At 44.3% G+C, this 13,669-nt stretch overlaps 1 protein-coding gene across 1 annotated transcript; it reads left to right on the top strand.

Annotated features, from left to right (window-relative positions):
- Positions 1 to 6,821: 6,821 nt before the first annotated feature.
- LOC116835534 (G-protein coupled receptor 35) lies at positions 6,822 to 12,894 on the top strand. The gene is made up of 2 exons (XM_032798426.2): positions 6,822 to 7,018; positions 11,641 to 12,894. Exon 2 carries the CDS (start codon positions 11,679 to 11,681, stop codon positions 12,594 to 12,596), a length of 918 nt encoding a protein of 305 aa, XP_032654317.1. The 5' UTR covers positions 6,822 to 7,018; positions 11,641 to 11,678; the 3' UTR covers positions 12,597 to 12,894.
- Positions 12,895 to 13,669: the final 775 nt, after the last annotated feature.

The raw sequence follows: 13,669 nt of genomic DNA, 5'->3' as shown, positions 1-13,669 counted from the left end.
TCTGGGAGCTGACCTTGTTTGTGAAGACAGAGGCAAAAAAAGCATTGAGTGCATTAGCTTTTTCCACATCCTCTGTCACTAGGTTGCCTCCCTCATTCAGTAAGGGGCCCACATTTTCCCTGACCACCTTGCTGCATACATGTAGAAACCCTTCTTGTTATTCTTAACATCCCTTGCTAGCTGCAACTCCAATTGTGATTTTGCCTTCCTGATTTCACCACTGCATGCCTGAGGGGAGAGAGAGGTGCCTTAGACTGAGTTTCACAAACACTAGCACAGTAGCAGGAAGCTACCTAAGCTAGCCAATGGGGGATGCTGGCTAGAGACGCCTATGCTAAGCCCCACCCCTCTCCCATCTATAGGTGCCTAAGTCCTGACAGTAGGGAGGCACTTATCTCAGCTGTAGATCCATGAACGGGAACCATTCTACAGGTCTCTGGCCCCTAAGCCACTTCTTGCGAGGATGAGGCTGTCTACACTGGTACACATACTCAAATGCTGGACTCTGCACAGGCTCGTGAATGCTCCCAACACCCACTCTAAGTGTCCACATTATGCTGTGCTGGAGACTAGTATAACGCTGTGTACATGGCTATACCCATGTCCACACCATTGCAGTTGTTGCATGAGGTTAGCACTACAGCAGGGGCGGTATCCCAGAGTTCTGTGCAAACAGGGAGACGCTTGAGCGACTGCTTTGCTGTGTGGTGTTGGTATCATTTCCCCCTCCCCCGCTTCACATATTTGCCAATGGCAATTTCTGATCATGTCGTCCCCCTCGCTATTATTCCCTTCCAAACTGGGTGGAAGACATGGAACAATGGGATTAAGATCTGTCTTTGGGCGGATTGTCATTTCTAGTGCAAGAGCACCAGCATGGTGGGGTGGGAACACATTGTTTTGGAAGCCTAGGCTGACCAGCTGTGGCTTTAGAAGTGAGAAAACAGGCCTTCATGGAGCTATGTGAGGAGCTTGCAGCAAACCTCCAGCACCAGAACACTCAATTCAGGGAAGCTGTACTGGTTCAGAAGTGAGTTGCTATTGCCCTATGGAAGCTGACTACACCAGACCACTGTAGGCCTGCTGCAAACCACTTTAAGGCTGTAAAGTCCACTATCAGGGGCATGGTTGTGCATGTTGGTGAAGCAGTTAACACTGTCATTTATCCACAGGGGCTGCCATAAAAAAGTTCCAAAAATAATAGCTAGATTTCGGAGGATGGGGTTTCCACATGCATAGCACCTGTATCCTAATACTTTGCCCACCACAAGGGACAAGTGAATATGTGAACAAAAAAGGTTACTTTTCACTCGTTCTGGAAGGCTTAATGGACCTTCGAGGCAGATTCATGAATATAAACCTGAGAAACATTGGAAAAGTTCATGGTGCTTAAGAGATCAGGGTTGTACTTGAAGGAGGAAGAAGGGACTTTATTCCCCAGAACATAAGAACATAACATAAGAATGGCCATACTGGGTCAGACCAAAGGTCCAGCCAGCCCAGTATCCTGTCTACCAACAGTGACCAATGCCAGGTGTTCCATAGGGAGTTGAACCTAACAAGTAATGATCAAGTGATCTCCTGCCATCCATTTCTACCCTCTGACAAACAGAAAGCTAGGCACACACTTCCTTAACCACAATCTGGCTAATTAGCCATTAAGGACTTAACCTCACATGCATTTTATACAGTTCTCTCCCTAAACTCCTTTATAAGCTAGCCTTCACAACTTCCTCAGGCAAGGAGTTCCACAAGTTGAACTATGTCCTGTTGAAGATCTTCCTTTATTTGTTTAAACCTGCTGCCCATAATTTCATTTGGTTGCCCTTAGTTTTTAGCATTATGGGAACATAAAATAACTTTCCTTATTCACTTTCCTTACAACGACTCATGATTTATATACCTCTATCATAATCCCCCCTTAGTCTCCTCTTTTAAGTGAAAGTCCTAGTCTCTTTAATCTCTCTCATCAATGGGACCCGTCCAAACCGCTAATTCATTTTCGGCCCTTCTCTGACCTTTTCTAATGCCAGAATATCTTTTTTGAGATGAGGACAACCACATCTGTACCAGTATTCAAGATGTGGGCATACCATGGATTATTTAAGGCATAAGATATTTCTCTGTCTATCTCGTCCTTTTTTTAATGATTCCTAATCATCCTATTTTGCTTTTGAACTGCTGCTGCACACTGCGTGGATGACCCAAATCGCTTCCCTGATTAGTGTGCTAAATAGCCCCCATCAGAGTTTGTAGGTATAGTTGAGGTTATTTTTTCCAACTGTGCATTACTTTACATTTATCAAATTATTTCATTTGCCATTTCTGTTGCTCCACATCCCTTGTTTGTGAGATTTTTTTGAAGTTCTTCACAGTCTGCTTTGGTCTTAACTATCTTGAGCAGTTTAGTATCATCTGCAAACTTTGCCACCTCACTGTTTACCCCTTGCTCCAGATCATTTAGGAATAAGTTGACTAGGATTGGTCCTAGTACTGACCCCAGAAATAATATTGCTCCATATGGTTTGTCTCTGCTAAGTGTAATTTTGGGGGACCCGCATACCTGCTCCTAACTTTGCGTATGCAACCTGACACTGACATCAATGACTTTGGGAAAAAGCAATTCAATTTCAAGCTCTGTAGCCACAGACTGGGCATGAAGTGTACATTTGCTAGACCAAAACCTCACTGGTGCTGCTTGTGCAATGGGGCAAACACCTTTCATATAATCATCACTTGCTCCATGTTCCTTTATGTTTGTGAGAGTACAGAGAAGTGCATCCATCTCATGTGGGCTCAGGACAACTTCCACTGGATTTGTGTGTTGACAGCCGAGCTGTAATGTAGCCATTGTTCAATATTTTTGTCTTCACTATTTACACCTGCTTAAAAACCTGTTACTGGGAGTATTCAGTCTCTCTGTGACTCAAATTTGCTGGGGCGTGGGCAGCGAGAGAAGGATATGTAGCCATTCTTTTTTTAATTGTTCATTGTCAATGGTGCTAACTGCGTTTAGCAGCTGTTATACAGCACTAAACCCTACTCTAGTTGAAATGGATTAAGATTTGAGGGGAGAAGAAGCCATTTAGACACAGCATGGTGACGGATGTCACTTTCTGAATTATTACTGGAATTGGGGTTTGATTTTCTGCATGTTAACTAAGCCATAAAGAGGTCTATCTGCCCCTTTTCTGCACTGCACTGCAGACTTCTGCTGCACTGAAAACTAGTAGTGCCTTCTATAAACATGTAATGTTAGCTGCACTTTCTCCATCCCTTCCAGACAGTTACACACCATTCAATTTCATTGGCTGAGAATGGTGGGGCCCAATCCCAAACATCAAAACATCTTCAGTTCACCATATTTAGGAAGGACAACCACATACACACATCAAGGAAAGTGTAACGTTTATTAAAAGTACTAGATGAAGCATGACATTTAAATATTTTTATAAAGAAAAATCAACCAAAAACCTTTAAAAATGGAAGGGAATGCAACTGGGAACACAGGGCAAATATTTCTGTCTCTGCACCTGTCTCCTTGCCGTCCTCCTGACAGGGCATGTGATGGGGGGAAATCACTCTTGGTGAAAGCTGGGTATGTCTTCTGCAGGGGTTTGGGAAGGTGGGAACTTGTGGGGTTCCAGGACTCTCATAGACTCATCAGTCCCCTCCTTGGATACTCAGGGGAGTCCTCCTGCAAGGGATTTTGGATGCCGGTGGAGGGTGAGGTCCCAAGATCCCTGTTCTCCTCCCAGTCACTCTGGCGTTGGGGGGGGGAGTCTTTGAAAGAGGCTCTTTTAGCTCAAGTAGCACTCTGGGCAGCAGCTAGAGGGGGAGGTAGCATTTCATGGGCAGGTTCAGTGGCCTCAGCAGCAGGTAGACCCTGAACTCATTTGGCTACCAGTTCAACGAGCGTCTCCATTACAGAATGCTCCTGTTCCCTACGGCTTTGCTCCTGCTCCAGGAACCGGTTTATCAATGTATCTTCCAGCTGAAGAGCCCAATCTTCCAGTACCCTGAGAAATTCAAACTGCTCCTCATTTCTCCAGTCCATCCCTATGAGCAGCTCTTCCAGGTCCTTCTCCATCTGCCTCTACCATCTCTGAGTTGCTGCTCCTGTCCTCATCGTGGCATGGTTCCCCTCTCAGATGCCAAAGGTCCTGCCAACTCTAAGAGAAGAGTAACATTATTTTTTTGCCTTTGGAAGAATCCAAGAAATCTCCCCAGATAACATACCTTTGCTGTTGATGGCCACGATATTGATACTTTTCAGCATTCCAGGAATGTAACTGTTCGATTATCCTTAGTTCTCAGATAACATGAGGAGGGGGCAGAGGCTACTAATGGTAAGAAAAATGTGCTAATGTGTTTAAAAATTTTAAATGTTCATTGTGTCTCAACAGGGGGAAGGGTGGCAGTTCCTTAGAGGGGCTACGTTATGAGGCCTTTTATGCTATTGGGCATTCACCAGGAGACTGAGATGTTGCAATTCTTAAATTTGTAGGTGATCTGCCATCCAGTGGAATTCACTGAGCCAAGTTAACTGGTAGGCCCTGGGATATGGGAGCCCTATTTTTGAAATCTTTGTTCAGCCTGACTTGGAGAAGGGGCTTAAACTTGGGTCTCCTGTATCCCAGGTGAGTACTATAGCAGCAGGCTGTAGGGTCAATATCTTTGGCTCAATGAATATTTCATCATTTGTACAAAGTGGAACAGCTTCAACAGGAGAGACCAATCCCAGAATATCCTACAGCCCATGAGAGACCTGCATTCAAATCCCTGGTGTAAGTTAGGCAGAGTAGGGATTTGAACTTCTCACATCTGAAGTTACGTGCTCTAACTCCTGGATATTGTGTTTTCTGAGGAACACATATGCTGTCCCACTCCAAAAATTCCTGCTTCAGTCTTCCCTGGCTGTCGTTTGTGCAGGTTAGATGGGTTCAGACCCTGCAGGTGAGACAGGTTGGGAAACGCCTAGTTGAAGAATCCCACTGAGGCTTAGGCATGAGCTATGGCACCTAGCAGCTTGGTATCATCAAGGTTTAGGCTTTTTGGTGCAAGCCCACCATTGGAAATCTCGGTGCCTAGGAGAATTTAGGCTTCCAGGGTTAGGTCTCCGCTGAGTAGAAGTTTTGAGGATCTCAGTAGCACCTAAAGCGGCAATTAAAATGCCTAAGCCCTTTATGGATCCAGCACTGAGTCTGCTTTTAAAAAAAGATCAATGTATTTCAAGACTTTAATTGATGCTAGATACAGGGTAGGATTTTTCAAACCCCCGTAAGTGAATCAGGAGCATAAATCCAATTGAAAAGCATTTTTCTTTCTTTCTTTCTTTTCTTGGGGAAGTTTTAACAAGTTTACACATCCTTGCCATGTAAATATCAGAAACAAAGCAATCATGACAACAGTTAGTTTTTGTTTAAAGAGCGATTTTACAGCAATATGGTCTGCAGATCTTCCTATTTAACAAAGATGTAATGATGCTCACTTTGCAATCTGGTAACACTCATGTTGTTTCTAGTGATTTTATTAAATTGAGTCAATCTTTGTATGCACATACTTAACAGACCAGGTATGGCTATCAAATGTTAATAACCATAAAAATGAACAGGTGTGCTGTATTTGTTTGTTTTGCAGGTGAATGTACAGTAAAAGCTGTGTTATCGAGCCCTGTACCAACAGGAAAGTTCTATATACCGGCATTTCTAGTCTTCATAGAAAGTCTGGTTTATAGGCTGATTGGTGCAGGGCAGGCAGGCTCCCTACCTGGCTCCATGTGGCACCCCGGAAGTAGTGATATGTCCCTGCTGTTCCTAGGCAGAGGAATGGCCGTGAGGGGTTCGGAGTGTGGGAAGGAATGCAGCGCTGGGGGTTGGGACGTAGGAGGGGGAATGGGCATGGGCTCTGGGAGGCTGTTTGGGTGCAGGAGGGGGCTCGGGGCAGGAGGTTGGGGTGCGGGACAGGTTTCGGGGTGCTGGGTCCAGGCGGTGCTCACCTTGGGTGGCTCCCTGCAAGTGACGACCTGTCCCTGCTGCTTCTATGCAGTGGAGGTGCAGCAGGCGACTGCACGCTGCTTCCTCCCGCAGGCGCCACCCCCAGCAGTTCCTGGTCAATGGAAGCTGCGGAGCCAGCGCTCGGGGAGAGGCGGGTGCAGCGTGCAGAGCCACCTGCAGTGCCTTGGATTAGGAGCAGCAGGGACAGGTCACCACTTGCAGGAAGCCGCCCGAAGTGAGCGCTTCGTGGATCTGGAACCCCAAAACCCCTCCTATGCCCCTGCCCCACCCCATCCTGCACCCAAACTCCGTCCCAGAGCCTGTGCCTCATGCCCCTTCCTGTGCTCCAACACCCAGCCCTGCAGCCCCTCCCACACCCAAACTCTCTCCCTCTTAGTTAACTGGAATTTTTCACTTACTGGCACCCCCCCCCCCCATTCCCTCAACTTGCCGGATAAAAATGTTTTTACTGTACTTAGAGTACTGAATAAAAGGTATCCAAATATCAGGTATCTGTCTGCCCTCTATGTTTCTGTCTATTATTTCTCATATTTTCTAAAATGTGCAAATATGTTAATTCTTCTCTAGCCACAACTTCCCATATTGTTTTAAAATATAGTGATTGGACTCGTTTTCTAAAAAGCTTTTCTAAGTCACTGCGATGCTTTTTAAAGCTCTATCCATCCACTGCTTCCTTGTCCAATAAGTCAAGATGAATCATAAGCAGAATTACTGCTATGCCATCAGCAGAGGCCACTCTACAAAGATGAACAGGAAGATTCAAATTCAAATATAGAGGTGGCATTCTTGAGGAAGAGGCAAAGCTCTTAGAAATACTCAGCAAGCAGTGGGGCTTTCTCACTCCAGAGAGGACAGAGCCATTGAGCAACTGAGAAATCTTTTTTGGTGCTCTGAATACCAGGTGATGTCAGCTGGAACAAAGTCTATGCCTATTAATTGTTGTGTTGAAGCTTTTATTGTGGAGTGACTTGATAATTGTTTTGTGGAAGTTAAGTCAACAGGTAACTTTCATTCTCTCATGCTTATTTTTACTTCATTTTCACCAGAGATTGCATTTTTGCACTGCAGTTTATTTCCTTGCTTCTCATTAATATCAGGAACAAGATATAAAGGAGAGTAGATACAACTTGTTTTTAAGAGGTTTGTATAATCAGTATAATTAATAGGCAGCAATCAACTAACTCTTTGAATTATATTACACTGGTAAGACATTTTGGGAGTTTTGACTTAATGTACTTTGTTTCTTCCTGTAATTCTATTCTATGTGCTTTTAGTCTCAAGTGTTTTCCAGATGCGATGACTGGGAGAATACATACACAATTTACTGTCAGTACTCAACAGTACAGCTGGTTGCAGATTTTCTGACAAAATGTGTTTTGAAATGGAAAATTTCATTTTGTTTATTCCACATTACTTTACATTTCAAAATCTTAGTTAATTTATACATAAGAAAAAAGGTTAAACAATTTTTAAAAGGTCAAAATTGAAATAAAATAGTGAAAAAAAATTCAAAAATCTCAAAGGAAAACCATTTTCCACCTGGTTTCTCTCAATAGCATTTTTAGTTGAATAGACTTCAGCCATGTTTGCTCCCCTTTTATGTTTGCTTACCTGGACTATTCCAGCAATCCAGTTTTACTAGTAGAAAGTAAAACACGGAAATATTCATGAAGTATAAATTTTACATTCACTTTCTGAGCATGCAGCCCATAACCTGACTGTAAGATTTACACTTACGCAATGAGGGAGCAAAGCAGTAGTATATGACCAATCACAGCACTGCAACATACTTCAAATTTTGGAATTCCATTTTTAATAGCAACCAAGAGAGTAAAAAAATTAATGAATCGTGTCAGATAATATTGAATAATGAATACAGCTGGAGAACATGTCAGGCTGTTGGTGGACATTTTATGAACAAAATAAAGAAGTGACATTTGTTGAGGAAATTATTCACTCAACTATAATTCTGCCAGTGTTAAACTAGCTTGTTTCAGGTCAAACTGCTATTTTATTCTGAAAATAACTTCATCTGGAAGAGAGAGGATTTGGGGCTATGAATAATAATTTTGTCAAAGTGTTCAGCATAGTTCTTTGAACATCACTCAAACCTGCTGTGCTGTCACTTAGATTGTCAAATTCCTGTGCATTTTATATTTATGCACTCATGGTCAGTCTGTAAATGCTCCATAAACTGCTCCCAACTGAACCTGGTATACAATGTCTAACCTCCCAGAGCTTTAGTCAGGTATAAGATTGTCTGCTGCTTTAACTAGGATTTCTCTTTTGACAAATCATACTCCAAACCCTGGGTGAAATATAAAGACCATCTCAAATTATCAGACTTTTGCAGCAACTCAAACTCAAGCAGCTCTTGAATTGGTGATGGTCATTTGAGATGGTCTTTCTATTTACAAATGAAATGTGCTTATTTACAGGGTGACCAGGTGTGAAAAACAGAATGCTGTCTCATGGATCAGGGCTCTGCTAGTGGAGGTCAGGGAGGTATGAATGGAAGGTATTGGGCTGCACGGAAGAGGAGGGGCCCACCAGTAGGTGAAAAATTGGTGCCCATTTCTCAATCATATTTTCTATGCTTTTGTCTTCTCTTTTTCTTTCTTCTCTCCCCTCCCACTTGCCACTGTCTGCTCCCTTTCCCCTCCCTGGCTCTTCTCACAGATCCCTTCACATTCATTCTATGTGGCAGGTTTGCTCTTTCCATCTGTCACATCCACCTTCACAGCCAAATCATTGACCCCCATTCCAGCCCTCTTGTGCTGCCCCACAGCAGAAAAATTTTCAGCTAACGTAGCATCTACATGTAGTGAGGCTGGTTTTATGTGCAGTTTGGCTATGTTAACTTTGCAGTGGCATGTTTATTTGAGTCCCCTTGTCATCATGGTGTCATGAGAATCAGTAAAGCCCTGAATACTCTGATGAGAAATAGGCTGTCTTCTGTGCGGTAATAACCATTATCTCTTCTGCCTCAAACTCACTTCTCTTTCTCCAGCTGGTCCAAATTCCACTTAAAGTCACAGCGTATTTATCATAGCACCTAGAAGCCCTAGTTATGGGGAAGGGCCCTATTGTGCCTCTTTGACAGGCTCCTTTTTTTGGAGCCTGCTGCATCCCCGGTGGTTGTAGGAGGACAATAGATGTTCCACTCTGACCATCTGGCTCACTAGCTGCAGGACGTTGGCCTCTGTGGCAATGATGGAGGGATGGAGCTGTGTCCCTCTTTAAGCAGCCAGAGCTCCCAGTCACACCAGGCCCACTTGCAGGTTTTCAGCACCCAATATACTGAATAGGAGTAACCCTAGAGCAATGGGAAACTGCTGTCCCCTAGGGCATGGCCTGGTCCTACTCAAAAATATCTGACAGCTCCTGTCCCACTTCCAACTGTTCATGTCTGGGCCACTCGGCATTGCCCGTTGCCCTAGCCAGTCTCTGGGGCAAGCAGGGCCAGTGCAAGGAAGTTTCGCGCCTTAGGTGAAACTTCCACCTTGTGCCCTCCACCCACCAGCCCTGCGGCAGCTCCCCAGCTCCCCTGCCCTGAGGTGCCCCTCCCATGGCAACTCCCCCCCAGCCCTGAGGTGCCCCCCGTGGCAGCTCCCACCCCGTCTGGGTAGCCGTGTGGCACCTTCCCACCCCAGCTCACCTCTGTTCTGCCTCCTCCCCAAGCACACCGCCCCTGCTCTAATTCTCCTCCCAGGCTTGTGGCGCCAAGCAAATGATTGGTGCTGCAAGCCTGGGAGGTGGGAGAAGTGGAGCAGCGACCACGCGCTCGGGGAGGAACTCTGTAAAAAAAAAAATTGGGGGCACCGCTTTTTGGTGCCCCCAAATCTTAGCAACCCTAGGCAACTGGAGATGGGGTCAGGGGGGTGTTGGGCTCAGAGGGGCTGGGCTCGAAGCTGAGGGTCAGGGCTGTGGGGAGGATGGGGTTGGGGGGTTTCTGGCTCAGAGGAGCTGGGCTCGGAGCTGGTGGTCAGGGCTATGGGGGATGAGGTCAGGGAGGTGCCCGGCCCCAGCCCCTTACCACACCACTTACCCCCTCTCCCAGGAGCCTCCGACATACTTGTGGGACAGGGGGAGCCTCCGACATACTCATGGGGGCCCCTGTGGGGCCCAGGACCTGGGGCAAATTGCCCCACTTGCCCTTCCCCTCTGGGCAACCCTGAACTCAGATATCGGGCATGAAGAGGCTAGAGCAGGGAGAGGGGGGCTCTGGGGCAGCTCATCTCTGCAGGCTGCTGTTCTCTCCAGCCACCCACACACAAGGGGAGCAGGAGCAGGGACCAGCCAAGGACCAAGGGGGCAGGAGCACAGGTGCCTGAGGCCGAGCTGTGGGGAAGCGGTTACCTTGCCCAACGCACGGGCGTTGGGAATCCTCTTTCTTCTTCTGCTCCACCAGACCGCCGCCTGAGGCTCTTTTCTTCTCCGTGCCCCCTGCTGGGGTTGACCGTGGAGGCCGAGCCAGGAGACAGCCGCCCCTTTCCTCCAGAAGCTCTGCTGTCGCGGCTGTCGCCGGGCTCGTGCCACATGGGACAAGCAGAGCTGCGGAGCTCTGCCCAGCTGCTGGTGCCCCCGCTGGTGAAATGATTCATTTCTTATTGACTAGATGATCAACTTTTTGTTTGTGATTTGTGTCAAGCTACATTTGGGCGCAAATTGGAAATCAATTAAAATTAAACAAAACCAGCATTTCAAAAATTTTTTTACTAGTTACATAAAACTACCTTAAGTGTGCTGGAAATATAAGAAAAAAATTGTTTGCCCAAACATGTTTTGCATTTAAAACTCACTGATTTATTAAACAAAGGAAGAATTCTCTGCAGTCAGTGAATTTGACATGGATTGTTTCTGGTCACTCCATCCTTCAAGGTTTCAAAATGAGTAGATCTCATCCTCTCATGCCTCATTTTTATTCATAGATTAGAGGAGGAAAACAAGCGTTTCTGTTTTTTTCAACTCCCAATCACTTTCTCAACTTTGAATGAATTAGGCAATAAACTGAACTAGTTGAATAAACTAAAAAGGAAGAGAATTATTCTCTCCGCACCTGCAGAAGAAGCTATTACTGTCAAAAGCTGATTTAGCATTTCAGCATACCCTGGTCCAGGGGCTTAATCCACCAATTTGTGCTTTCATTTTCTTTAAATCTTCAGCATCAAACATGTGCTACTTGAATCATTTTTTTATTTAAATTAAATTTACTATTGTATAATATAAAATTATACTAAATTTAAAATATAAAAATATACTAATTTAAATTTACTATAGTACAGTATAAAATTATACTAAATGTAGGCCTTAGCATAAATTCCCATAATTTTAAATTTTATTTTAAATAGTTTATTTTAAAAAAGAAAACATACAATTTAAACTTAACAATATTTTAAAAAAGAATCCCACTTTTTTAATCATTGATTTTTATGCACTATGATTCAGAGTCACGGGGCTGTTGAGGGACCATGGCAATGGAGGGAGGTTATTTCTGCCTTATTGGGAGGGGAAAACTTGTACGGAATGTTTACCAGGCTAGTTGGGGGGGGGGGGGGTGCAGCGAGTCAAATAGGAGATGAGTTTTTGTTTTTAATGAAAAGAATCATGTGTTATATTTCAGCTGTCTGAAACCTCGTTCTGTAGCAGGAGTGCATCATAATGACAAACTCAACAAACTGCAACAACAGTCTAAAATGGAGTTACAATGTTAGACTCATTCAAGTCATTATTTATGCCACAATTTTCCCTTTTGGAGCCATATTTAATGTCCTTGCCTTGTGGGTGTTCTGCTGCAAACTGAAGAAATGGACAGAAACCAGGGTGTACATGATCAACTTGGTCATTGCAGACTGTTCTGTAGTCTGCACCTTGCCTTTCACAATTTATTTCATCTGGAATGAATGGCATCGTGACACACTGTGCTTCACTATACAGTCTATATATTTAATAAATATGTCCATGAGCATCTACATTATCACTGTCATCTCAATCGATCGATACATTGCCATAAAGTATCCTCTTAAGGCAAAGAGTTTAAGGTCACCATGGAAGGCAGCTCTTATCTGTGGGCTTCTTTGGGTATCAACGATAACTGGTCTGAACATAAAACAAGAGAGAAGTGAACCTTTGTGCTTTCAAAAGCTTTCCACAGAACCATCAACCAGTGTTCTATTTTTCTTGATCTTCATTTTTTTAATCCCACTAACAATATTGAGTTTTTGTTCCATGCACGTCATCAGGAGTCTTAAAAAAAGGATGCTCACAAATCCACAGGAAAATAAGCTAATAGAGAAAGCTATCTATATTGTTTTTGCAAATATGATTGTATTTATAGTGTGCTTTTCACCTGTCCAAATTGGGATGCTTGCTAGGTTTGTGATGGAAAAAAATGGAGTTAACTGCCTTGCAATCCAGAAGATTAGAACCTTTATTAGTGTGACAGCATGTATAGCAAATTCTAACTGCTGCATGGATGCCATTTGCTACTATTTTGTGGCCAAGGAATTTCAAGAAGCTTCTTCCTTTTGTAAGCCCAAATCTCATCACTCTAAGACAAATCAAACCCACACCTCTTAGTTGAGGATATTCTAAATGCTGGTATAAAAATGTTGCAACACCAAAGCCAGAAGTAACAAGAGAAGCAATAGACTTATCACATGTGGTATATTCACAGCTATGTTTCATCTCTGAAGATGAAATCACCACATACTACGCTGTTGTTAATTTTAACGTGGCTTCCTGTATATACACAGCATTAAACAAGTAACTGCTGTGACTGTACTGTAGTGCAAACATTGATGCATGAACTTTTCCAGGTTGACATCTTCTATTTGCTATCTTTCTGTCATGAATATAAATAAAAAGAATTCAGCTTGCTTCTGTCAGTTTCATTTAACGGAATTGTATTAAGTTGAGAGAAGAATACAGATCAATTTTCTTTTGTTGAAGTTTTGAGAGAAATTCGGAGCTCATTAATGCTATAGATATGAGAGAAAGGAGTATTAGCAAGCGTTATGTACTTGCACCTCCAGCCGGAACTTGCACCACTGCCCCAGCCCTGCTCTCCCTCTGAACCTCTTGGTCCCAGCCCAGAGCACCCTCCTACACCCCAACTCCTCATCCACAGCCCCATCCCAAATCCCACACCCCCAACCAGAGCCCTCACCCCCTTCCACACCCTAACCCCAAATTTGTGAGCATTCATGGCCCCCCCAATACAATGTGTATTCCCCGATGTGGCCCTCAAGCCATAAAGTTTGCCCACCCCTGATCTGAGCTCTTGTGCCTGTAGGAAAACCAGGTTGACACTGAACTTAAACAAGCAGCATCAGGAACAGATTCACATGGCTATGATGTAACCATAGTGGTGTATCAAATGGACTTCCATTTTGAACAGTTCCTTGCAAGTCTTCTTTCTCTCACAAGAGTCAGTATGAGAGGATTTAGGCTTCTTAAATCCCAGAAAATTTCATCTTCCAAGCTCATGGTCAGACTTATGCTCTTCTTCCTTCTAACTCAGCTCTATAAACCTTCTGTAAGGTGTAGACCTGGTACATCCAGGGGAAGGAGGGGAATCAGGAGTTCTAGGAAGCAGTCCAGGGAAGAAGCAGTGAGGGCTGGGAGAGGAAAGCCCCAAACTGCTGGGTTGA

Source organism: Chelonoidis abingdonii, chromosome 8 (assembly GCF_003597395.2).
Source record: "Chelonoidis abingdonii isolate Lonesome George chromosome 8, CheloAbing_2.0, whole genome shotgun sequence".
In the NCBI taxonomy this organism is placed as follows: Eukaryota; Metazoa; Chordata; order Testudines; family Testudinidae; genus Chelonoidis; species Chelonoidis abingdonii.
The sequence above is the reverse complement of the archived record's forward strand: the minus strand, read 5'-3'. Positions and strand labels throughout refer to the sequence as shown.